The sequence below is a fragment of the Amblyomma maculatum genome, chromosome 10 (genome assembly GCF_055883805.1).
Source record: "Amblyomma maculatum isolate TAMU_Amacu chromosome 10, ASM5588380v1, whole genome shotgun sequence".
In the NCBI taxonomy this organism is placed as follows: Eukaryota; Metazoa; Arthropoda; class Arachnida; order Ixodida; family Ixodidae; genus Amblyomma; species Amblyomma maculatum.
In genome coordinates this window covers 7,639,137-7,665,860 of record NC_139353.1, presented here as the reverse complement: position 1 = coordinate 7,665,860, position 26,724 = coordinate 7,639,137, and the positions used below count along the sequence as shown (strand labels likewise).

General features: G+C 42.3%; 1 protein-coding gene across 20 annotated transcripts in view; it reads left to right on the top strand.

Moving 5' to 3' along the window:
* The first annotated feature begins 13,826 nt into the window (after nt 1-13,826).
* Nucleotides 13,827-26,724, top strand: part of LOC146175499 (phospholipase A1-like) — a 44,263-nt gene continuing 31,365 nt past the window's right edge. For 2 of the 20 annotated variants that reach the window (XM_084581891.1, XM_084581875.1), the window contains exons 1-5: nt 13,828-13,980; nt 14,926-15,004; nt 20,076-20,142; nt 21,486-21,607; nt 26,320-26,487. In XM_084581891.1, the coding sequence (XP_084438017.1) occupies nt 20,085-20,142; nt 21,486-21,607; nt 26,320-26,487 (348 nt within the window). In that variant the 5' untranslated portion in view covers nt 13,828-13,980; nt 14,926-15,004; nt 20,076-20,084. Of the gene's footprint in view, nt 14,080-14,907; nt 15,005-18,483; nt 18,646-20,075; nt 20,143-21,485; nt 21,608-26,319; nt 26,488-26,724 lie in introns of all 20 variants that reach the window. The other 18 variants (XM_084581876.1, XM_084581883.1, XM_084581882.1 and 15 more) reach the window with 18 other exon arrangements.

Here is a 26,724-nt window from a genome sequence, read left to right as displayed (position 1 = left end):
GAACCCGGGAACTCCGGCACAGTAGTCGGGCGTCTTACCACTGAGGGGTCGCCGGAGGAAGCGCTAGCAGCGACTGTCTGATGCCGCTGCCGCCGCTAGCGAGTCAAGACAACATGACCGCGTAGATAATAATAATTCGTTCACAGGAAGGGAAAGGCGTAGTATCTGTCACACGAGTTTGTGGACACCTGAACCGCGCCGTAAGGGAAGGGAGGAAGGTGGGAGTTAAAGTGTAAAGAGAGAAAGAGGAGCCGTAGTGGAGGGTTACGGAGTAATTTCGACCACTTGGTGATCTTTAACGTGCGCTGACATCGCACAGCACACGGACGACTCTTCGTTTTGCCTCCATCGAAAAGCAGCCGCAGAGGTCGGGTTCGAACCCGGGTATTTCGGACAGTAGTCGGGCGTCTTACCACTGTACCACCCCGAGCGGGGCATGACCGCGTAGAAAAATTGATTTATTTTTTATAGGAAGGGAAAGGCGCGGTAACTGTCTCACTTGTTTTCTGTGGACACCGCAACCAAGCCGTAAGGGAAGGGAGGAAGGCGAGCGTGAAAGTGGAAAGAGAGAAAGAGGAGTCGTAGTGGAGGGCTACGGAGTAATTTCGACCACCTGGGGATCTTTAACGTGCGCTGACATCGCACAGCACACGGACGCCTCTTCGTATCCCTTTCCTCTCGCTCGTAACGCGTCCCACGGCTGTGACAACCTCGCGAGGCACTTGTATAGATCTCGTCTTTGAGAATCAAGCATTGCTGTACCAAGTCGAACATATATCAGTCTACAGTGAAGCTTCACTTGAACGAACTTCGAGGGACCTTGAGAAAATGTTTGTTGAAGTGAAAGTTCGCTGAACTGAAATAAGTGCGCGGAAGCTTATTCCCATTAGGTCCAAGAAACATCCGGTGTTTGCATCATATCCCGACCCAATTTCAATTTGTCCCTACACTCATTTGCAAGCGAAGATTGCAGTAACCTTTAAAAGAGTGAAATGCTGTACTTGTTCAAGTCTGACATCATGAGTATAATATTTAGCGTAAAACTACAGGACGAGAGAAATACAGGACGAACAGCGCTCGTGTTCGCCCTGTATTTCTGTCGTCGTGCCGTTTTGAAATAAATATTATACTCATAATGCAGTAACCTTTTGCAGCACTTCTGAACTTAGGACTGAAGTTGTCTTCACCTCAGTCATTGTGTGCAAGCTCCCGCGTAAACCTCGTCCGGCACAGTGGTCTGCTGGGCAGCAGAGGCATTCATTTCCTCCGAGCAGATCATTCCTTCAGCAGACCACGAGTAACCAGCATGCATACGTACGCCTTTCTTGGAGCTAAGAGGCTTTGCAGGGCTGAAGTATGGGTGACCATGACTGTGGATGTCTGTGACTATGACTGTGGAGCATGTAAAGCTAGCTAGTGATTCCACTGGCTACAAGCTTGTTTATACAGCGAGTTAAGCTTAATGTGTTTCTCAACGTCCAAATAGTCAGCAAAAAGTGCATGTTTTTCTGGTTGAAATGCTCAGTATGAGGTAGGAGACACAGGATGGCGCTATAGAAAATGTTCGTAGAGCTGAAATGAGCAACAATTGAATTTCGTTAAAATGAAGGGCGTTTACCTAGCGTTCAATTGAGCTTCAGCGGGGGAATTTGAAAACGTTCGTACAACTGAATACTTCGTTTAAATGAAGTTCGTTCAAGTGGTATTTTACTGTATTTCTCCGACCACAAAGCTTTCTTCATGACTGTCAAGAATTGTTAGTGGAGTCTTTGTTAAAGGAATACGTGTGAAAAATAAAAAAAAAAATTCTGTGATAGCGCATACATGTGTTGCTCGATTTCTTTGCCTCAATCTATCGACAAGGTGAAACAGCTTATTTGCTGCGCTCAAATTTCGCATTAGGAAGTAACGTAATCGTCGGTAATTTTTTCTTTATTTTTGGCGTCATTAAAGGTACGATGTAAATACGGTTTCTGGTCGAAGAAATCGATAAGTGTGTTCAATCCGAGTGGTGGGTGGAGTGTTTCAGGAGCGGGCGCCGCGGCGCGTACTGGTATATATTGCTCGCCTCCGCGCTGCATCGTTGAGAATAGCGTGTCGAGCTTCGCTTCCTTTATTTCGGCTCGATGACCTGAACTATGGCACTACACGGAAAGCGGGAAACAGGAAAAAAAAAAAGGTTGGTACATTCTACTTGGGTGGCCCTTTCAACCAACGCGTTGTCGCAGCTTCGCTCCCCCACCTTCCCGACGCCTCTTTTGTAACCTTTGTAAAAAAAAAAAAGCATACTTCCTAAAATTTCTACAGTGCTCAGACTTCGCCTCTTTTTCCTAAGAACGTTAGGTTATGGGTTTAGGCGTGTTGTGCGGGTTTGAGTGCTCGCTATGCCAACCGTGTGCGTCGCGAGATTACAGCACAACTGATCCGAGTGGAAGTAACGTACGCTTTCACAAGTTTTGGCACCCCGATTGGGTTCATGTGTTCGTACTACTTTCTACTGGAATTCCGAAATGAACCTCGGCGTCATTCGAAGCCTCGGCATGGAAACGAAGAAAGCTCACTTTAAACGAAGCGTCGTACCGACGCAAAACCGCTGGCCCAGTGCATTGGCAAAAAAAAAAAGTGTAGGCGGTCTGAGGTAAGTTCGCGTGATAAAAGTAGTAAAATTAGTTGCGATTTGTAGCCTTACAGATATGCATATTTGAGAACTACTCGAATCACAGAAGCCGGCAGTTATATTTGATTGTTTCCCGCTTGACTGACCTCATAGCAGTAATATATGCGCATTTTGATTTTTTTTTCATTTTGAAAGATACCGTGAGGCCAGCACAACAGGTACCCCTACCAGCATATCATACCACCCAGAACAGGTCCCTTGGTTCCACTTTGATCACATTCTTTCCACACCACTCATCTAGTCCCATAGAATCTGATGCCTTAGACACGAAAGAGGAGGATGTTGAGCAGAGCTCAAAATCCTTCACATCATTTAAAAAGACATTTCTAGGGTAAAAATTCTTCACCTCAAAAGCTCATACGCTCCATGCCCTTGCATTACGATGATGTGATTACCAGATCAACCATCCAGGAGAAATGCATTCACGCAAGTGATTGGAAAGGCGGATAGGATGGCTGAAAAGTTTAATATTTGACCTGCTACTCTACAGGCAAAGAGGCCTCATTAAATAAAAAAGAGGGTCGTGACTCGATTAAATAGTAACTTGCACCACAGTCACGAGTCAAGTCCTCAGTCATGCAAGAAGCAGCAGAAAGTCTGCATTGCCTGTAGAGCTTTCCATTTCTGGTCAACCGGCCAATAAGTCCTCTGAGAGAGGCATGTTGCCAAAACTCTTCAAAGAAGTAACTCTAGTTATTGTTTTGCACGCATATACTGGGACACGCCACTAGTACACACTCCACAGTCTCCGTAATGTCACATGTGGAACATTCTGAGCAGTCCGCCTGTCCAATTAAGAACAAATATTTGTGTGTGAAACCACATTTAAGTGCAGTCTATGGAGAAAGCATGCATAATAGAATATAATTGGCAAGTGTGCATGGATCCACTAAAGCACTATCTTGTGGCCTTGAGCACAAGCAGATATAAGGACCTCTGTGACGTGTAGTGGCAAAGGCTGGTAACGATGTGGTGTTGAAAACTTCCAAAAATTTGTAATGCAGGCTTTCAAACTGTGAATGCACACCACTTCTGAAGTGGTTTCCCACAGATGTGGAAAGCCTCTTACTAAGGGGCCACAAGCTCAGCAGCGGTCTGTGGAGAATTATGCCCTAAAAAAAATTGTAGGCGACGCTTGTGGTGATACAGATCTATCTGTGTATACATGGATATAGTTCTAATATTCTCACCAGATGTATGTCAGACTAAGTTGCTTGAATCTACTAATTGGTACCGTGGATTTGTTCAGTATCCCGAGAACATGCAAACGCACCAAAGGTTGAGTCATTACACACAAAGGTTGGGTGGGGTGATATGGAAAGTCGTAGCGTGATAGCATTTGTGATTAACGGCAGCGGAGTGCACGTGAAAAACTGCTGTTCAGGTGCTCGTCATCAGTGGGTGGCAAAGGTGTTGTGCAAGTCGTCGTAAATACACACAAAGTGGTTCGTGTGACAATTATGTAGATATTGGTCAGGCACGTGACATTCTGAAGTAACAGCGCAAAACGTGGATGGGAGCACAAGACGAGAAGACGACACAATGTCTCATCGTCTTCTCATCTTGTGCTCCCGTCCACATTTTGCGCTGTTACCTCAGGATGGAAAACCAACAAGCCCAACCTGCTATTCTGACTAACATGCAATTGTTTGAGGTGCATTGCGGCAGCCAAGGTTTATCCAAAGCACCTGCACTTCTATGTACACGTTAAAGAGTACTGGGAGTGGTGCTCATATGGGTGTGCACCATTTTCCTGGCTTGAGCGATTAGATTCCAAGCGGGCTAGCACACACAGCCCAAGATAGATAGATGGATTTATTGAAAGGAAAAGGCAGAGAGGTTGGCCCGAATAATTCAAATCTGGCCTGCTACTCTGCACTGGGGAAGGGGAAGGAGAGAAGAAAGAAGGTCATGATGGGTGACGATGTGGGAGAAGGCATATGAAATATATATACAGACACAGCAGCTTGCTTTACAAACGTGAATCAAGTCCGCTGGCGCTCAAATAACGGCAAAGAGCGCGCACTGCCTGGACGCCCTTCCCCTTGTCCTGCCAAGCGCCCAGCAGCAGTTCCTCCGACAGAGGCCTCTTGTCTAAACGCTTCAAGGAAGCAGCTAGCACATTTCTTTCGTTCGCATACTCTGGGCACACCAATAATACATGGTCCACAGTCTCTGGGATGCCACAAGTTAAACATTCCGGTGAGTCCAGCTGTCAATTGCACACAGCCCAAATCACATGTAGCAGAAGTTTGGACTGTCGAACCGAGAAGTCTTTAGTTCAATTCCTTCCTTTATATTTTTCAATTTGTATGAGTATCATATAGTCTGTGCTTGTGTGATTAAATTGCGAAGGTGTGCATATCACCTGCTCTCCTGACCAACCTCACTCGGCATAAGTATTCACCAAGCAGTTTTCGTTCCATCAAAAGGCTTTCACAATATTCAACACGAGCAGCTACTCAGACAGCATCAGTGTAGCATTCTTGGAGCTTTGCAAATCTGTGGTTACATTGTTTACTAGCAAAACATGCACAGTATGTAGATATGTGCACTAGGACGCATAAGATGCAGTGACAATGTGGGCTGCCCTTACGTCTACAGCTGCCCTTTAATCCTGTTGCATTCTAGCCTGCAGTGAATTCAGCAGCAAAAGATTTCACAATTAAACCATCCCAACTTTATATTTCCAGATTTGACCCCAGCACCGATGAAGTTCATTGTATTACCAGCATTTTGGTGGCATATTTAACCAGCAGGCCAATTAACTCAGTGTCATGCAGGTTCTAGTGCAGATGTTTCCGTGCAAACTATGGGTATGATCATCAACGAAGGAGGCTTTACTATGCATACCTTTTCAGCACGCTGTTTTATGACTGGTTAATGTCTCGTACATTTCAAAGGATAAGGCACATATTGTATGCATCTACTTAATTGCAGATTATGTTGGCTTGCTTCTGAATGAGACTGCAAAATGCTACAAACAGTGGCCACCTTTCAAAGCAGCTTTTGCAGAAAACCGTTCGATTTTTCTATTCCCCATGAGCCACTATTTTTCGAGGCCGTGTAAAGGTGAATGCTGCAACTAGAAAATCTAGGTTTGTCAGTGCCACAAGGACCACCACTTTGTAGTACATTTGTAGTGCATGTTACCAAATGAGTGTTAAATAGAGACATGTTGCTTTCAAAATAATTTATTGGTTGGCCACAGGTTCATCAGTGCATTCAAAATTTTTAGGCTAGAAGGCAGTTGACCTAGAGCAAGCCATCTTTTATTCATGGTTCTTCGCTGTCTTCCTTTCTCCTAAATATACAAATGGGTATATACAGCTTCACAATCATGATGTGTTGTGGTCAGTGCTAAAAAAAATTCCACCCATAAAAGGTATAGGTGGGGAGTGAGTACACAAAATTCATTCTAAGTGAGCCTATATATGTCTTGTAGATTCCGAGGGAAGGCAAGCATAGCAGGGGGCGGCAGAAACTTGGGCAGGCAGATGAGACTAGGAAGTCTGCGGGGATCGTATAGATTCAGCTGACAGAGGATCGGGTTATTTGAATGGATATGGGAGAGGCATCTATTATGATGCCTCTCCCATTATGATGTATTTGCGGTCAGTTCCAAAAAAAAAAAAGAAAAATTCTACCCGTCAAAGGTATAGGTGGGGAGTGAGTACACAAAATTCATTCTAAGTGAGCCTATATATGTCTTGTAGATTCCAAGGGAAGGCAAGTGTAGCAGGGGGCGGCAGAAACTCGGGCAGGCAGAGGAAGTTAGGAAGTTTGCGGGAATCATGCACCTGGCACAGGATTGGGTTATTCGGATGGATATGGGCAAGGCATTTGCCCAGCAGTGGGTGTAGTCAGACTAGTGATATCAACAAGACAAACAACTGGATGAGTTGGTACTGATTCATCTTAAAACCAGCCAGAAGACGAAACACGTAAGAAGAGAAGAGCACAAGACAAAGTTTGATTAACAACTGAAATGTTACTGAAGGAAAGAGGCAAAAGAAGATACGCACAGAAAACATGTGCATGAAAAGCCCCAAAGCAGTGAAAGTGTGGAAAACAGAAAGGGTCCAAAAAATAATCTAAAAAGAAGCAAATTCCTTATGGTCAAGGACCACTCGTTACAAAAGGGAAGCCATAGATCCAAATCCAAAGGCACACTATATTGCAAAGGCCAAGGACGTGTGTGTGGCTAAGAAGTCAGTCAACAGTCTTTTGGGGCATTTTTTATATGTGTATCTCTGTGCAAGTCTTTTGCCTCTATCTTTTAGTAAAAGTTCAGTTATTAGTACAGCTGTCCTGCAGTTCTCTCTTCTCATGTTTTCTGGCTTGTTTCAGAATGAATAAGGTGATGACTCTACAAACCTTGTGGAAACTGGAAACCAGTGTAACTGTCAGATGGAAACCTTTCCCTTATTTGGCTTGCATCACAAATAGGGAGGACTTTACTGTGATGTCTGCCGAGACATCCCCAAACAAGTGCGCAAGCTGGCTGTAGCAGATGTAGCGGTGCCTCCTGTTGACAAGAGAAAAAGCAATATTCACTTTTCAGCATAGCAAAATGAAAATGTGGTTTAGGTCTTTTACAAATTTGAAAGTTATTCATGCATCTGTACAATTAATTCCCATCTAACAGAAGCTGTACAGTGTAACTTTCACTGTGAATTTATTCTCTCTGGAAGTATGGCAAACTTTGAATTCTGCTGCAGGTGATTGAGAGAGAATGAGACCCACCAAATATTAGAAGTGCCGTGCAATCACAATTTGCTACTGCAGCAAAATAATGCCTGAAGGCAATGGAGCTTTTGACTGACAAAACCTGGCAGTCGTCTTACACCCTCTATACTAGTGTTGTGGCCGATGTCAATGTCCACGCTGATATCATCCGCATAGCACGAAGATATTAAGTATGCGACTTATGCATTAAGCAGCTCTGTGCATGGAGTCATTCTATTCGAAGGAGCCATAAACGACAAGTCCACTTCTGTCAACGGCTCTCAGTTGTTTCCCCACAACAAGCCACGTGCCAGAATTTCTGCAAGTGCCGCAAAACTACTCTATAACTTCATTTGCTAACTGTAAAATTTCCAACACTTACTCAAGCTGAGGAAGTTTCGGTGTACTGGCCTTTGGAAGAACGTCTTTCTTTTTTTTTTTTTTTTGGGGGGGGGGGGGGGTTGCCACATTTCGGCACATGTAAGATGCCAGTGTCGAAGAATTTTGGAGAGGTTTACTGTGCGGAGGTGTTGATGATGGTATCAGTGAAGTCAGACAATTTTTTAAATTATATTTGCACACTATGCAACACTGTCACCTAATGCAAGTGGGTAAAAAAAACAACTAGCAAATAAAACTTTGAGTGCTGGTACGGTGATTGTTCTGGCAGCAAGTGGGGACAGGCTATAACAAGAGTTGTCGGGCTAGTTAGTGATCGTCTGCAGAAGCCAGTCCTGCTCTGTGTGTTTTTCTCTTCTGTGTCGTTTTTTAGTGCATTTTCACACGGCTTCTGCAGGAGACAGGCTACTTCACTACATGCAATTTCACTTAGCACAGACTCCTCCGAAATGAGATTGCTTTTGTACTTATTTACTGAATTTCTTGTGGCATTCCTTACGTATTCAAGTTTTGAAGTGCGGACAGTTTTTTTTTCTTTTTCTTTTGCCGTTACTTCACATCAATGTGCATGCCCTTTCCATTTAGCAAGTTCACACTATCAGATGATGCGTGTTTTCTCATTTACTCGTGCATGGAATTAAGTAAACCAGTAATCTGCGTGGTGAAACGTCGTGCTCTTGCGCACCTTCTGCGAAAATAAAAAAAATATGAAAACCAGCGATGTTGTGTTTGCGCTAACGTGGCGCAATATCAACATGGTAGACAGTGTAGATGACAGCAAGTAAGTGGCGTTAAAGGGGAAGCTTTCTTTTATTAGCACTGCCTTCCGCAATAGATTTCATTACAGCGTTTCTTGCTCGAGAAAATGAAAAACAGGCGGCCGCTTGTTCAAGTTATGTCGCCTTTCGCTCAAGGTTCCTACCTTGTGTTCTCGACTAGCAGTCCATGATCAAGAAGCATTTGGAGTAAATGCGGATAATCTGTAACACCCAGACGGCTGCTTCAACTACGTAGTCGCCCCCGGGATCTTGCCAGATGCTCTCAAGAGTAGTCGGCATCGGCACGCACCGCCCGCAGCTGCACCTGTTCGAAAGCTTTGGTTAGCGATTGCGCACTCTCGCAACAGTCGAATGTAGGCTAGGCTGCAAGACTCGGACATACATACCAATGCTATAGTGCTCTAGACCAATGCGTAGTTCCGAAACGGCTGGGATCGGGAGGCTGGCGGTCGGGGCTTCTGCAAGCCGGAGTTGTGCCGCGGTTACCGCGGCTTCTCGACACAAGTGTTACTGTACCGGTCGCAGGCTCCATCTTCGCCGACCTGGCACCTGAAAAGTTGCGTCGGCGTAAGGCTCAAAGCCCAAGATGTAACCATGTTTTAACAGTAGCGACTATATAGCCATAGCAGCGACGCTGGAACCTGGGACGTCGGCATGGACGTCGGCCATATTAAAAAACCCTGTGTGAGCGTAGAGTAGGGCACAATTAGAATCTCTAAAATACACCGAGCTCGGTCAACTTTGGTTCAGCAAGCTCCGGCAACGGGAGCTTCTTATTGGCTTAGCGCTATGACGTATCTGTTGAGCGCGATGAAACGAATCGAGGTATATGATATGATGCAGGATGAGGATTCCATTTAGGCAAGCCGTGCAAAATTTCCGGAAAACGTTTCACGACCCCTTTAATACGTATATGCCTGATTTGCCCTTGGTAGAAGAGGCAATATCAAGAATTGAAATAAATTCATTGGAGTCGGTAAAAAGTGTGGGATTGAGGTATACATAGCACCAAAGCAAGTGTCCCGTTTTCCCCCAGCGATATTTATTTATTATGTGAACAAACGAATTTTTTTAGTGACAACAAATACTCTTTTATACATGACAGGAAAACGGCAGATCGCCGTTACATTCGTCCAGTGGGATAATGGTGGCGCAGCACAAAGTAGAAGCGCCTAAAAGTGAGCTTTTGTTTTTCTATCTAGTGTTCGCAAGCCGTTTTGAAGAAGTGATTTGAGCCTGTAATATTGTTTATATGCAAAGGTATCTGTGTTGCTTAGCTTAATGCTATAATATTTTGTAATTCTTGAAAGCGTAATTTTCGTCTCTATGTTATCAAGTGATTTCTACTTAAGCATACTGATGACGTTTCCATCTATACAACCTTCCATCTCGAATAGAATTTCTGGAACCTCCATTTTGCGTTATGCCAATCAAATGATGCAATACAGGTTATATAGGTTACATACTTACATGATTTTATTTCAGGGCTCTGGAAAAAAAATACTGAATAAAATAATAAACTTGTTTATTCTGTAAGTTTAATTTTCCTTTCCATATCCTTTTGAAAGATCGAGGAATGCCGTTTAAATACAACACGCTTGTAGGATCAGATTTCGGACTGGGCAGGTGGACATCGATGGAGGTAAAAATACCAAAATAACATCTTGCTGTGAGATTTCATCCTGCGTAAAGAATCCTAGATTGTCCACGCTAATCCTGAATAATTATTTACAGCATTTATTACAGAGAATTCGCTTTACGCTGTCAAAGGTCACATTACATAATCTGTTATTTAATATGACGGGGAAGAAGACGCAAGTTTTTAACGGTTATCTCCGTGTCACTCTCAAGTTGAATTCCTGACGCGGTTGAGAAATCGTTGAGTACAATAATTTGTAATTTTTTTCGCATATAGCTTGAACTACAAAGCGAAATTAGGAGCCAGATTTAAAGGGCAATTGCAGCAAAAAAACGAGATTTTCTAGCAGCATGTCAAGAGCGAATAATACTAAAGACATAATATGGTATTCGTAAATACAACAATTGTTTCAGAATTGCTCCCGAAAACCGTCGTTTCTGTAACCGATAGTGGATAATTGGCTACCATAACTAAGAGGCGGAAATGACGCAAAAAGGGTCACTCCGTAATCTGGGGACATGGTGGCGACGGTATTTCGACCGCTCCTTGCTCCTTGTAAAATACTCAGTTAGTAGGTATACCTTATATTCGGGCATTGTGAGGTACACGAAGGCAGGTCGAATGTTTGATTTGGTTTTTGTTTGGTTTGCAGGGTTTAACGTTCGAGAGCGACTCAGGCTATGAGAGGCAGCATAATGGGGGATGGCGAAAATTTCGACCATGTCGGGTTCCATACCCTCCATTGACATCGCGCAGTACATGGGTGCCTTGTTTTTTTACCAGGGTTCAGTAGTCGAGCGACCTGACCACTGAGCCACCGCGGTGGGGCTAATAGGGGATTTTACGTCCTTTCAAAACGAATGGTACCGCGGAATACATTTTTAGCATCATGTTTTCAGTGGTTAGAAGCGGGGAGGGGGTGGGGGGAAATCCGATCTGGCGACGTATATGACTCCCCTCCCGCATGCTGGATGGGCTGGTGAGGTTAAGGCTGCTAGGCTCTGTCCAGTTGCAACGGCCAGCGGTCAGGATGGGTTTGCGCCAGAACCCATACTGTGGGTTTGCGTATCCCCAGGCAGCGTGCTCCCCGCAGCATTGTAAGCCTGCCGTCGCCCACGCAGTCCGTTGCCTGACACGGGAGCAGGTCCGGAGGATTCCTGACTGAGCACGTGGAATCCGGTTAAAATCAGAACATATTGAAATCCCTTCAATGCGAAGAGCGCATCTCACAGCCGGAGACGCGTTGGTTTCCTTTGCCGAAAAGAACAGGTCTTCGCGGGACCGCGGCTGAGGCAAACCAAGCTCAGGTTCTGGAGTACTCGGCTTTAGGCTCAAAAAGGTGAAAAAGATGGTGTCAGAATAGCAGATTAGATCTCTAGTAGGCCCGGAACTTAGGCAAAGAACAGTGGTGGCCCATAGTGCTAAAACACTTTGGGCCCTAGTAACAGTCAGTATTTTCAATGAAAACGCACAACTACTTAAGGGAACTGGGCCCCGCGATCACATGAGCCAGTAGTGCTGACCGAGGGAAAGCCCATCCGACTGTCAAGGAAACGATGGCGTTGATCGCGTAGTACGTGCGGTTGCCATGGCTTGCTGGCTCATATGCTCTCACGCAAAGGCAAGTGGAGACCCCTTGCGAGGAACCAAGTCGGTAGGGCTGTCCGAGGGAAAGCCCAGCCGTTGCCCAACAGTCCGCGTAGTACACAAGGAACCACGGCTTGCTGACTAAGGCTCAGACAAGGGGTTCGAGATCCCTATGATCTTGGGCAGTACTGTTGGCCGAGGAAAATCCTAGCCCGCTGCCAAGGGTCCGGTGGCGCTGCTCGCGTACGACGAAAGGAACCGCGGCTCGCTGACTCAGGGCCACAAAAGAGGAGTGGCGACCTGTTAGTGCCGTACCTCTGTAGATGCGTGCACAAATATAGTGCGGACATAAGCAGAGAGGACACATCCGGATGGGCGCAGGCCTCCCAGCCTTAGGCTAGAAGCCGTCTAACATACTATGTTGGAGAGAACACTCTGAACGGATCCATTGAGGGCCTACAAGAGGGTAGTCCTTGGGCACCGCTTTCAAGTACTTTGAAATAGGGCTGAAAGAATCACACTATGATGAAATGCGCTTCTCTAGTAGCCCCACTACAGTCGGGCCCGCTCTGCTAGCTGTGGGCAGCTAAGTAGAACTCCCCTCGTTTTTTATGGAGCCTTTGGACTATCTCGCCTACAGGTGGAAAACGCAGACCAAGCTTGTCCTTCAGGGCCAAATCGCTTACTTTTGATTGGATTGAGCCTTTTATACCTAGCGGCATGGGCAGAGGCATTTTGTTCTTTTCTACTTTTGGCTGCTTCACAATTTTTTATGTCAATGAGCACGTTCTTGCATGTCGTGAGCTTAAGTGCCACAGCTACGCGGTGTTTCATAATGGTGATCGTAGCGGAAATTATAAAGATAATAGCTGTGGCTTAAGTTGTGGTTAAACCTGGAGTTTCGGGACAGCTATCTGCATGGCTACGTTTTGGTTCGGCTTGGAAGTAAAGACGTGGCTTTTCCACATAGTAGATTACTTTATAGTTAAAGCTTTATTTCTGCCATAGGGGGCACTTTTGGCAACTAAAGTGCGATGAGGCGAAAACGTCTGTTGGGACACGGCCGCTTGGTTGGGCGGTGATCCAAAGCCCTCCACTACGGTGCCTCTTTCTCTTCGTTTTCACTCCCACCTTCGTGATGACGCGATAGCGTAAGCTACCAGCCAGCATATAAAGCCCCGATTAACTGAGCCGTATGAATGCGCCTGCGTGATCTAGAAATATAGGGAATGCAAAGATTTTGGCAGGCTGACTGTGATATAACCCTCCCATATGAAACGAGAGCCCCTAGTTGGCAGCTCCTGCCAAAAGTATTGTCAGAAAGCCCTACGTTCAGTTAGTGCTCGGCCATGTCAGCTGCCAGCTACCGCCTCCTTCGACCACCTCCTCCTCCTCTTCTTTTTGTTCTTATTCTTGCGGTTGCTAGGCAACGACTCAAGGTCAGTGCGACCAGGTGCGATGACGACGAAAGTACGATTACGGCGGAGAGGCGAAGCGGCTGGCGTAGTGTAGCTCTCGCTACAAAACCTTCACCATTACAATCAATCCAAGACCTCCGAGTCAAGTTTCAGCTTCAGCTCATTACTACATGCCGCCCGAAGGATGTTCATCCACAATCGACCCGACATGAAGACAATTCTCTAGTGCCTGTTTTTACATCATACCCTGTAAATTCCCAAACTCCGTGACATTCGCCCTCTGTTGTGTAGGACTCAGGGCTTCATTTTAAGAACACTTGTAACAGCAAAACAACTTTTCTAACAAATATAAAACACCATCACGATTAGTTTTACGACTCAACGATCAATTTAACAGGCATTATATGCAAAGTAATATTCCGTTGCAGTATGCATTTAAATTAGCACGTCGCGTGCAATTTCAGTGAAGGCAGCCCTGACTAAAGCAGGCTGCCAGCATTTTGTAATTAACCTCGCCCCTCGTTCTACTTCTTCAAAAAAGAATTATTGTAGTAGAAAAAATTTACATAATCGCCGAATTATGCTTCCGCCAGCGCATATTTCATTCACTTCCGCATAATCTGAGCCCTTTAAAGCCCATTAAAGTGAGCATACGCATGCAGTGAACTACTCCATAAGAGTAATTAGACAGTTGCGACGACATTATAAGTGAGAAGCCGAGCGCGCAACCGTGGTCATCAGGCCCACATTATGGTAAGCTAGTCTTTATTTTACCAAAGTTTTATAAGGTGAATGCGTGAAGATAGGACTTCAGAAATTCACGAGTGCACCCGACTTGCTTCGCAGGAAGTGGTAAACTGTTTTCAGGACATTTTCAGTATTGTTGTGGTGCGAGAGCATTACTTAAAATCATCGAACCCAAGAAACAATTTTCTGGCTTGTATCATCTTGAGGTTGCCATTGACGAACCTCGCACAGAAAGAGCATCTGATGATTTCAGTGAAGAAAAGAAAATTGTCTGAGCGGAGCAAAATTGATTCACAAAATTCAGGGGTAAAGAAAGTGGAGAACGCCGCCGCCATCATCAGACCCGACCATCCTACACATTTTATGCCCACTCTTCCACACTGTAAACTGCATGTCGTCCTATTCATCAACATCCATCAATGCGCAATGAATTCAAAAATATCGCTACCGCATTGCCCTCTTATTGGGCTCTAAAAGGAGAGAGGCGGTTTGACTAATGGGCTTTATCCTACACCAAAATGCAAAAGCGCAAATAAAAAATTTAAGCAAACGCTGAGTGGACCCACACTCAAAATAAACTTGGCCCAACTCAGACTATAGCAGGCTTACCTCCAAAACATTTGATTGGCCCAACCCCACCCCGAAATTTAGGTCGGGAAATCCTTAAATATGGATGACCAATCATGGTCTGGGTGCTTCAGTACGGTACTACGTTCGTTTTATTTAGTTGTGGGGGTTAACGTCCCAAAGCGACTCAGACCATGAGGGACGCGGTAGTGGAGGACTCCGGAAATTCCGACCACCTGGAGTTGTTTAACGTGCACTGACATCGTACAGCACACATGCACTTTACTACAGTGGTTGTCGGAGGCAAGCCGTGTCTCCTCTTTTTTTTTAATTATTATAACAGTAAAAATAGTGACCCTGAATCAGCGCTCTTTTGATCTATAGGTTTCACGAGGAACAGACCGATTGGGAAATTGTAGACAGACTTGAAGAGTAGAGCAGTGAAAAGTCTGACGAAGTACGGGTACGTTGATATTCTTTTTTGACAATCTTAAATCTATTTGACAAATTGAGAAGCGCCTGCATGACAGCGGTGTGGCTACAGCGTTGAAGTTAACATCTGAAAGAACAAAATAGAACTAAATGCGTCCTTTCGTTGAGTACTGTCCCCGATGCAGATTTATATCGGCACTGGAAGAGGGATATGGGCCAGCAGGAGGTCAAATGATAGCTTTCTTGTAGGTGCAGCAAATGCTGCCGTGCAAATAGCTCATTCTTGCCGTAATTATGCTCAGCTGTTTCGCAACAGAATTTACAACTACTGATCTGGAATGCATAGCTTATCAGAAAGCAAAACCACGGACAATTGAGAGAATAGAGACACAACTGTCTATATTGTCCGTGTTTCTGCGCTCTCGTGGGCTCCATATACCTATCAGCTTGCTAAGATATCTACACTGTCCTGAACTGACACTCAGTTCCGCATGCCAGTAAAGAGAAAAAAAATTACAAGGGCTCAGCGCTGCTGAACCAATTATTGAGCAAAAGCATTAGGTGCGGATGACCGAGCGTTCTTCTTCTTCTCTTTTTCTTCTTCCTCAGCCCACATATAAAGCCCCGCTTTAACCAAGCCGTATGAACGTGCCTTAGCGGCCTAAAGGGGTAACGTGAATACCAGGTTCCTAGCAGGCTGATTCTGAAATAACCATCCCATGTGAAACGAGAGACCCAAGTTGGCAGCTGCTGCCAGCCCACACTCTAGTGTCATGTGGGGTGTGATGTCACAGCGTCACGTGGGTAAGATGTGGCTACCGCCGCGCTACCCTGAAGGCTGGAAACCTAGAGTAGTATTGCTTTCGCAATAAAAATTATGTGACTGTTTTATCTACTAGAATTGTTCGGCGAAATATTTTCAGCGAAATATATATATATATATATATATATATATATATATATATATATATATATATATATATATATATATATATATATATATATATATATATATATATATATATATATATATATATATATATACGTACATATATTTGAGAAAGCAATACTACGCCAGGTTTCGGCCCGTCGCGTCGTCTGTAGTTCTAATGTGATGGCAGCAAGCTGAAATAAGATTTTTGCGAAAGAGCCAGTTGCGAATTGTAGGACGGTACATCGCAGCACCGGCCTTTGAATCAATAGTTAGGTTAAGACCAGTGCGATTACGCAGAAACAAATCTCATGGCACACGCTGATAGTAAAACAACATGCACCATTTTACCGAAAGCTTTTTAAGCTACACTTTAGCTACATCGCTTTGTATTTCGAGACAGTAATACAGTGCAGGCGGATCACCTTTAACAGAGGGTGAGCTAACAGCACTCTTCCACAGTAGTCATATATGGTCATATGGGTACTGATCTGAAATAATGTACCAAAGCAATTTGTCCCATCAAAGGGAGCAGATAGCAAACTGGAGAGAGAAAATTCTTTATTCATGTTTAATAGAGGCAGCAACTGCGTTCTAGAGGGAAGGACGGTAAATGGGGTAAACTGCTTCAGTGTTGTTTCTACTGTTTATTGTTCAACTTCCTAATAGTGTTTAGAAATGAGATATGTCATAGTGATGGCCTCCATATAATCTCAGCTATACGAGGCACTTTATTTAACGTGAACTGACAATGCGCAGCACATGAATGACTGGCGTCCTGCCCTAGACGAAAAGCTGTCCCCGTGGACGAGATAAATCCCTGGTCGCCCGGCTCAGTAGTGGATTACTGTACCCCAATGAACCGGAGCAGTAAGGTATGGCTGCGACGGGCGGCCCTTGTTCCGGAGGTTAAAGAAAGATCGCACAAAATACCAAAAGGTGACTTCCACAAGGAGAACACAGTGGATGGCTTAAGGGGAAAAATGATGTTAAGATGAGAGTGGAAGAATGCGGAACGTGGGTCTGGATCTATGACAGGATGCAGGGATATACGGCGAAAGCGATCCTGCAACGGTTTTCGCCGATTAATGAGCTAAGTCGGCTACGCATAGTACCACAAAAAGTTTAGCAAACGTCTGCGTCTGGCGTTGAGGAGGAGTACATGGGAGTATTCAGACTCGTGACGCAGTAAATCAAAGATAGTTAGGATAACTAGCATAAATAAAGTATTTTGCAGTAACCGCCAAATTACCTAATAAGCATTTGGGAATACACGCATAATGATTCCCGCCCATTGAGGTAGCCTGTGGGGCTATTTTGGTGTTCATGGCTTGAGAGCTTTCTGCCCTCAAGCGCCACGTATAGAGTGGTACTTCACTTGATCTTTCATGTAACAGCCTTAAGATAACAAATTCAGGATTGAAGACGGAACATGGGCACAATTTAAATAATATTGTGAATAACTCGTATGAATACACGAATAACTCGTGTATTCGAATTGGCCAGCATATAATTGCACCAAGCGATTACTGCATCTACTTGGGCGTGAAGTTAGATTCACATTTAAAATTTCATCTGCATATTGCCCACGTCAAAACTAAACTAGCATATGGCGTACGCATACTAATCAGAGCACGAGCTTTCTTTTCACATTCTACACTGATGTCTTTGTATTATGCATTCATACATTCCCACATCACCTACGCCAATGTAGCCTGGGGAAACACTTAAAACACGCATTTATTTCTCTACAAACGATTCAAAATGGGGCACTTAGATTAATTACCTACACCTTCAATGACTCTAGCGCTAAGCATTTACTTCGTAATCATGGAATCCTGGCAGTCGCTGAAGTCGTCAAATACAACCTATGCACATTCTTCTACAAGTTACTAAACGACGAACTTCCAGTATCACTTATCCCACAAATTTCACTAATAAATGATAACAAAACGCGATTCGCAAGAAACAAAAATTTATTACTACCTAGAGTACGAACAAATGATCGGAAACGAACTTTTCATTTTTCTGCTATCAAGGTCTGGAACGCGTTACCATCCATCGTCAAATCTCTTAAGAAAAACATATTTGCATCCGAAGTTAAACAGTTCTTTTTAACAACAGAAAACTGATACTGAATAATGACTATGTTATCAGCTTTGCGTGGTATGTATTTTTATGTGGTTTAACATGTTTAAAGTCTGTACTGTCATGCCTTTTTATGATATATTTTATTACTGTTTGATTTGGTGTTTAACTTGCTTGCTCAGTGTAATTTTTGTTGCAAAATAATGTTATTTTTATTATTAACCTTTTTATTGTCTACGTTCAATTTATCATACTGTGAATTATTGCTGTCTTGTATATTAATCTTTATCTGTCATTTATCGGAGGTCCCGATACAGTCACTGACTCTGGGACCTCCTTCTCTATGTATAAGCTGGAATGTACTAAACGGATATAACAAAATTGAATCGAATTGAATGGAAGGATTGATATTTTACTGTTCTTGTACAATATTTCGCGCCCTCAGATTTACAGCACACCCAATAAATGCGGCTTTTTTTGGTATTGTTTAGTTTGCGCAGCATATGCAGCCAAGGTTTCGTGTTGTGTAGCATCAGGCTATCATCTTTGCGTCCCATGCAACATATACGCAGTTACTTCAGAAGAACTAGCCCGGCGACCCGCGCATAGCTGTCGTGAAGCACGAGTAACACGCACATAAAGGACGAGACAAGGTAACAATTATCATTTCGCTTTCCCGTGTGCGTCTCCTTATGTGTGCGAAATTTGTCCTTAACACAACTCAGTCATGAGTCACAACAGAGGAGTTAGAATATTACAAGCATCCCAGAATTATTTTTAAATTTGAGTCATACTCAGTTTATTTTTAATTGTTGTCATGGCTTTTAGATAATAGCTGGTAGCTAAGCAGGGGTTATGAGAGTCGCCAAGGATTGTCGATCACAACACTAAATCAGAAAATGGCGAATATGCATATGCATAGGCGGAATTTGTAAAAATAATAGCAAATTTCTAAGTCAGAAAACGAGCTGTAATGGTGAACGCCAATTCCTGGATGTAACGTGCTACTTCCTGATAAAATCGTTGCTTTTATGATTTTCATTTTTTCTATTTCTGTTCATTTCTTGTCTTTGTCAAGAGATGGCTGAAGACATGCATAAGAGCATAATGCCCAAGCAAGTAATTACTGCCAATACGGAAGCATTTTCTGACTGAACGATATAATATCATATATATATATATATATATATAGGGTGGCGCTAGTGAACACTCTCAAGGTTAGTATACAGACAACATAAATACCCAAGAAAGTAGCAGGGGGGACAGCGGCCGATGTAGCTCAGTTGGAAGAGCACCGGACGCGTTATTCGGAGGTCGTGGGTTCGGATCCCACCATCGGCACGTTGTTTTTTCTTCTACTTTGTGTCTAATTATCTTTCCCCTTAAATAGATTACATTACTAATTTCTGTGATTATCCAAGTAAACATTAAAAAAAAAAAAAAAAAAAGACATAAATTACCATCCCCAACGCTTTCCTTGGCCTCGCCGACTGTTGGCTTCTTTCCTTCATGTATTATAACGAGCACCCTCATTTCCCCTTGATTTATCTGCTTGTAGCTTACGGGGGTCTCGGTGGCAGTCTTGAAGCCATAGGTAGCGTAAGAGGGTTCTAGCACAGCTTTCGCCCTCGCTGTTGATCACGTTCTACGTGACGCTGGCGGTAACAAAGGACGTCCCACGTCCGCCGCTATGGCTGAGGGTGGCGCTAGTGAACACTCTCAAGGTTAGTATACAGACAACATAAATACCCAAGAAAGTAGCAGGGGGGACAGCGGCCGATGTAGCTCAGTTGGAAGAGCACCGGACGCGTTATTCGGAGGTCGTGGGTTCGGATCCCACCATCGGCACGTTGTTTTTTCTTCTACTTTGTGTCTAATTATCTTTCCCCTTAAATAGATTACATTACTAATTTCTGTGATTATCCAAGTAAACATTAAAAAAAAAAAAAAAAGACATAAATTACCATCCCCAACGCTTTCCTTGGCCTCGCCGACTGTTGGCTTCTTTCCTTCATGTATTATAACGAGCACCCTCATTTCCCCTTGATTTATCTGCTTATATATATATATATTCTTTTTTCAGAAACCAGGAATGTATCTGCGTGCTTCGACCTGCCAGCAATGGAGAATAGAAGCTCTTTGCGGACTTGGTACTATGATCTCTTCTACAAATTCGAACGGCTTCAAATAATGACATTGTAGTTTCTGTTCGCCAGGGCAGGTGCTGATTGGGCTATCCGGTTCGAGAACACAGCTAATTTCACATGAAATTTCATTAAAAATATCTTATGTCCTCTTAGTGCAAGTCTCCCTTGCCTCCGGTAAACGCAAATATTTCATTCCGAACTTTCCAAGCGTTATAACAGAGGGAAAATCCTGGGCTTTGAAATATTTATTATATAGTTAGCGGTAATTCGCTCTGACTCATACTCTTGAACCTTTAAGGTCGGATGAATGCTTGATATGCCAGATCAAATCCCTACGTTGCTGAGCAGAGCGCTGGATCCTTCTGTAACAAGGCTCAGAGGACACCGGTTTTCAGCTGAGCATGTATAACAGTATAGGCACAGAATTTCCTCTACAGAAATCTGAAATAGAAGTTTTTTCTCAGGAAGTGTATTTCTAGACTTGTGCACGTAATGTTGAAAAGAAAAAGTGGAGAAAATAATTTCACTTTTTTTTTTCAGTAATATTAAAAATCGACGAAACCATGTACTGTATGTGTCACCTATTATGACTTTGCGTATGATAATAGTTATTTTATAACTCTGCGTATGATAATAGGAATTTTAAAAGTTCAAATCGCATAGATCTTATCATTTTCAAAATGTATGTTGACAAGATGCATATCCTACACAGCTGTTTAAGGAAGGTTGTAAATTTTCTAAAAATGTTTATCAGCTTTGTTGCACTGTTTCCATGTAAGCAGTAACAACAACGAATACACATCAATGTGTTAGGAAAGTGGGTACCACGTGAAAAAGAAAATAGATATATGCTAAACAATTTAACGTGCTGTGAACATCTGTAAATTAAAAAAAAATTGTGCTGTTGTCTCGGTGTACAATAGTGTAAAGAAACAAAAATAAATGCTTAAAGCCTTTTAATGCACCGCTACAAACGCCATGGTGGTCTGTTACGATGGCCAGCAGTAGTGCTGCTTGCACAACGGAAATATCATTAAAACAGCAGTAAACCCCGTAAATAATTTCCAACAAGCATCCCCAACATGAGTATGAATCAAATTGCGCATCGCCGTGAGAAAATGTTTGCATGAGAAATCTTGGACCAGAAATTAATTTCTGAATAGTAGATCAAGGTTTAGGATTCAAATATTCCAAATATGCAAAGTATAGAATGAATATCTGCGAAGACAAGTGTGTCGTAGAAAAGGTCAGGTTTTGTTTTGTGGTACTGTCGAACTGTTGACAAGGAACGAGTAATATTTTCTTCCTCGTCGATAATATTTCCGCGTTTCCTCTTGTTCTTGCAGTTTTATTCATGAAGTTTACTGCTGCTAGTCATTCAGAGACGAACGTGGACACTAGTGGCACGACTCAGCTTTGGAATGGGAAACTGAATGGAGAAAAGCTCTACAAAGATGCAATAACCGATGTAAAGCTCTCTTCAATGCTAATATTTTCTTGGTGGAAAAGCTGTTCTCTCGTCCTCTTTTTTTTTATTGGATTCAACTTCATTATATAGAATAAGCCTCCATATTTTGACACTACGTATTTCAATCGAGTGATCACAAAGATAATTGTTAAGGTGCACTTGCTGATAACACAATATGATGAGAGATGTGGGAGCCAGGTACCCCCCAGTGTGTAGTTTTTGATCCTCTGTGCTAAATTTTCTTATCTTCAGAAACGTGACAATGATGAAAATATAAATATGTAAGACTGAATTTGCTAAAAACATGGTGAATAAAACTTGTTGATATAAAAAAAATTGCAGATTTCAATACCTGCAATTGCCCTTTGCGCTGATATATCGTGTTGAAGAAATTAATATATTATTGATACCATATAAAAATACAATATTTTACTTTGCGTTGTCGCCAATTCAATTTCAGCTTACTTGATTGCCTCCACATGTCTGCACCATAGGTGACTACGATTTATATCAGTTTATGTATGCTTCCTTGAGGAACATTGGTACCTAGACATTTTTGATGTGATATTATTTGTCGAATGCGTTTCAGCCCAACCAGATTCTACTAGATCTTTTCCTTTTATGATGCATTTATTCTGCTACTAACCCTCCTAAGTATACGTATTCCTTCATCACTTCCAGCTCCTCGATGCCTATTGGAAACTGCTGTTGCTTTCTTGGATTTTGAATAACAATTTCCTTTTCAGCCTATCAATTTTACTCCCACCTTTCTGCTTTGTCTGTGTATGTCAATCATACCACTTTTTAATTCGTTATTTTAGCTACTCAGCAATGCAATATCATCAGCGCAGCTCATATTATTCACGTATTCTCCATTAACCCTCGTTACAAACAGTTCTCTATCCAGCTCTTTGAATACTTTCCATAAGAAAACAGTGAATATTACGGCAAAGACCGTTTCTGCTTCCCTAACACTTTTCTTTATTGGAATACTATTACCTACTCTACGTAGGAGTATGGTTGCTGTACAGCCACTATAGAATTCTTCCAGTACTTTCGAATATGGTTCAACTATACCGTGATTTTGCATTGCCAGCGCGACCCATGTTTCGGTTGAGGCAAATGCTATCCCATAATTATGAAATGCTATGTGTTTATTTCTTTTTCTTTCACCGGTTGATAGCATAAGTACATTTTACGAAAGCCAGCCAGATCCTATTGTTGACTGAAATCTAAGGTGGTCTTGATTTTACTAGCGATTGCTTTAGAAATGCCTTGTGTGTAAAGGATAGTAAGCGGATTGGTCAAATTTTTCATGTCCTGACGTCTCTTTCTTATGTGTTAGGATACAAATGAGCATCTTTAAAAATTCCTGTACCACCAAGGTATTGAGACATTTCGTATACAGGGTGGCCAGGTTTCCTTGCACGATACCCTGACATCTTTCAGAAACTGCAGATTTACCTCATCGTGCTGAGTTGCCTTGTTCACTCCTTTCTATATAGCTTCTAGTCTTTCTGTACACTTATTCGTTAGCTTTGCCACATATGATTGCTCTGCGCTGTTGCTATTGTCGTCAAAAGGTTAAGCGGAACAGAGACAACACACAGACAATATTGGACAGGACTAGCGCAAGTCCTGTCCTATCTCGTGTGTGTGTTGTCTCTGTTGAGCGGAAATTTTTGACAGCTATGCACCAACCTGCCCCGCTAAGTGTCCTACTAAAGTATATTGCTATTGTCATTTACACTGCAAGCGGCTTTTCATTACGTTCATATCGATGTTCGTTGCTGCAGTAATAATATATATATATATATATATATATATATTACATTCCTTGACAAAGGCCGGGCCCCGGCCGAAACGTCGGATTAAAGTGTTGTTTTGTCATCGTGTGTCACCTACTTCAAGTTTATGACCTACCGGACCCATTCGAGATTCAACCCTCTCCATATATATATATATATATATATATATATATATATATATATATATATATATATATATATATATATATATATATATATATATGAAATTTTTATATTTGGTGGGCAAATGTCTCGACAAAAAAGAAATGAACCTTAGGTTTGCAAACTATGGCATGATTTTCTCGGAAAAAAATTGTTTATCACTAGAAAAGTACAATCTTAAGCAAAGCGCTTTACTTTATGATAGATTTGGTAGAATTTTATATTTCTTGATGGCAGCATGGAATGAGCCGAGATGATGAGCATTCTTCTCAATAGAGCTATCTAGGACAGAGAAAACGCGAGCCAACAAGCAGCTAGCCAGCCTTCCACCTAAACTACAGGTTACGCTTTGTAGGTTAGGTGGACGGTGGGTTTCGCTCCTTGCTGGCTGGCTTTTGTTTCTGGTATAGATGGCTCTCTCGACAAGAATACTCATCTCTACTCATTCGTGCGGTTTAGTAAATCAATATTCGATTTTCGCAAAGCTATCATGCTGCCACGCTTTTTGCTTATGATTGTGTTTATGTGCACATTAGAAACACCGTCTTCAAAGATGGCCTGTTGTTAATTTCTGTCATAACCGAGAAATCAAATAATATTATTAAAAATTAGATTGAATAGCGCTGCTCCCCGATATAAAAGATATCAAAGGATGGAGAAAAAATTCAAACGTCATTTGCGCTTCCCATAAAATTGCAAGAAAAACCGAATGTATTCCATTTTAAGCTATCATCCACTCTGTCAACAAGCAGAAAACTACTTCAGAAGCATTGAAATGGCTTTGGATGTTGCATACGATAAAATTATAAATGCCTTAACTTCTATATTTCTTTTATATTTTTAGTTTACATCGTGCAATACATTTTAGTGGCTGATATTTATAAATTGCTTAGGACTGTATTTAGTTAATTTGATAAAATCGAAGTCGGATTTTTTTTAAATTCGAATCAGTTTTCCGTCTTTGTTATTCTTAAATTTTGGCCGAATTAAAAATAACATGGAGATAGACCGGACAACTCTAGAGCTTCGAATTGTTCCAGAAGTAAAAGCAAGGCCTGGACAATACATACAAGAAGTTTGAGTGGCAACAATTTATTTTGTCGTGCCAGAATTTAGGCCTGAACATTGGCAATTTTGAAAACAAGCGCTAGACATTATATTTATTTTTATAGTTTAATCAATATAATGCAACACATTTTTTTTTCGTAGTATTTCTGAGGTACTGATGATCCTTGAGAGAGATTTCAATAAAAATTGAAGATAACTGCAATCAAAGTCGCCCCTCTTTTGCTCTTTTCAAATTTGGGGCAATTTTGATGTTTTGTGGAAAACCCACCTTGCAATCTAGAGCTTAAAATTTTGTAAAATATTAAGAACGCAATCAGCATAATAAAAAAAAAAGCTTTAGTGCAAACAACTTAGGTCATCAGGCCAATATGTAAGGTTGAAAATGAACAATTTTGCAGCGCGTCGTTTCTAAAGCAAAGTTCGCGATTTTTTACCAAATCAGCCGCAACACCAAAAGGGGTCTCTAGTAGTGTTTGAAAAAAAGAAGTCACATAGATTTAGTGAGTAAAAAATAATGGATGGCAAAATCTTAGTGCGGAAGCACAGGTCTCCAAACTTGCAAATTCTTGAAATGGCAAAAACGACGTTTCCCACCTCTGGTGAAACAAGATTTTTTTCCCGAAAAAAGTTAGCAGTACCTTGCAAAACTAAGGTCCATTCCTTTGTCTGGAAATATTTTCCCACCACATATTAAACGTTCATTGAAAACAAAAATGGTTATGGGACCTAGATTACCGTTGTTAGCTAAACACACGCAATGTATATATATATATATATATATATATATATATATATATATATATATATATATATATATATATATATATATATATATATATATATATATATATATATATATATATATATATGCGCGTGCGTGTGTGTGTGAAGGAAGATATAACGTAGCCACCAAGCATTTGTTCTGTTGGCTTGAAGCTCGCCGAGCGCCGCGGTGCACACTACGCGCATTTTTCAGTTCGGACAATAGTGAAATGTTTGTAACACTACAAGAGGCGGGAATGCGGACACGTGTGTAGCGAAAAAGTCCGTGGCATTTCAGCACAACGAGACAGCCTCCCTTGATAACTGCCTTTTCTTTGCAGTGTAATACTTTTTCTATAGTGTTTTTGCTTTTGCTTCTCGAGTTTTAACCTTATATATTTCCATTGTTTATAAACCTTCAGCTGTTATACAGCGCTCGTGTTGTCTTCTTTTTCCTTCTTGATCATTTGTCTCTTTTGCGTTGGTCCACAATATGAACAAACGTTTGTATGTGCCGTACTCTTACCGTGAGAACAGGCGCATGAGGGGCTTTTTCTTGGTCGGAGTGCTTTGCCAGAATATGGGGAAACAGCGCTGCCGTGACTGATGCAGACTGAATGGCTGGCGACGCAGTAGGCGCCTTTGAAGAACAGTGATCCCTGTTAGGTGTTTCACATTGCCATGCGCAGGTGCATGTTATTTGAATTGGGGCGTGCTAATGCGTTTCGTGCATGTGTGTAATTTCTCTGCTCCTGGGGACAAATACGCTGAGGCAGTTTTTGGTAAGGCTATATATGTCCTTAAACTTACGAACTACAATTCATCAGACGCAACTAACTTCATCGTTTTTTGCTAAACAGAATGGCATGAAGGATAGTCGAAGCACTTTGATTTTCTGCTTTTTTTTTTCAGCAACTCAGCGCACTTCCAATCACAAGGCTCCAGAGTCTGGTTGAGTATTACAAAAATGACGACAACAAAATTTCAGAAAAAGAACCAGAAAAGAATCGAGAAGCTGTCATATGGATGATGTTGTTTCACAGCCTATTCAAAGTCTTGCAGAAGTCTCTTATTGACCAAGTAATGTAAACGTTTTTCTATTTTATCTGCTCTTATGTCCTACTGATCTGTGTTCCTTAATAGCCAGCTTAAGACACAAATTTTTGTCAGCAGAAATTTACTCCCTTCTGGACATGTGAATGAAATTTTTATACGATAGCGTTAAGGCGGCGCTGTTCAGAAAATCTGTCGTTTTCGGTGGTTGGAGCGAAACATCGCATGCAAGCCTCTCTTAGGAAGGGGGGGGGGGGGGGGGGG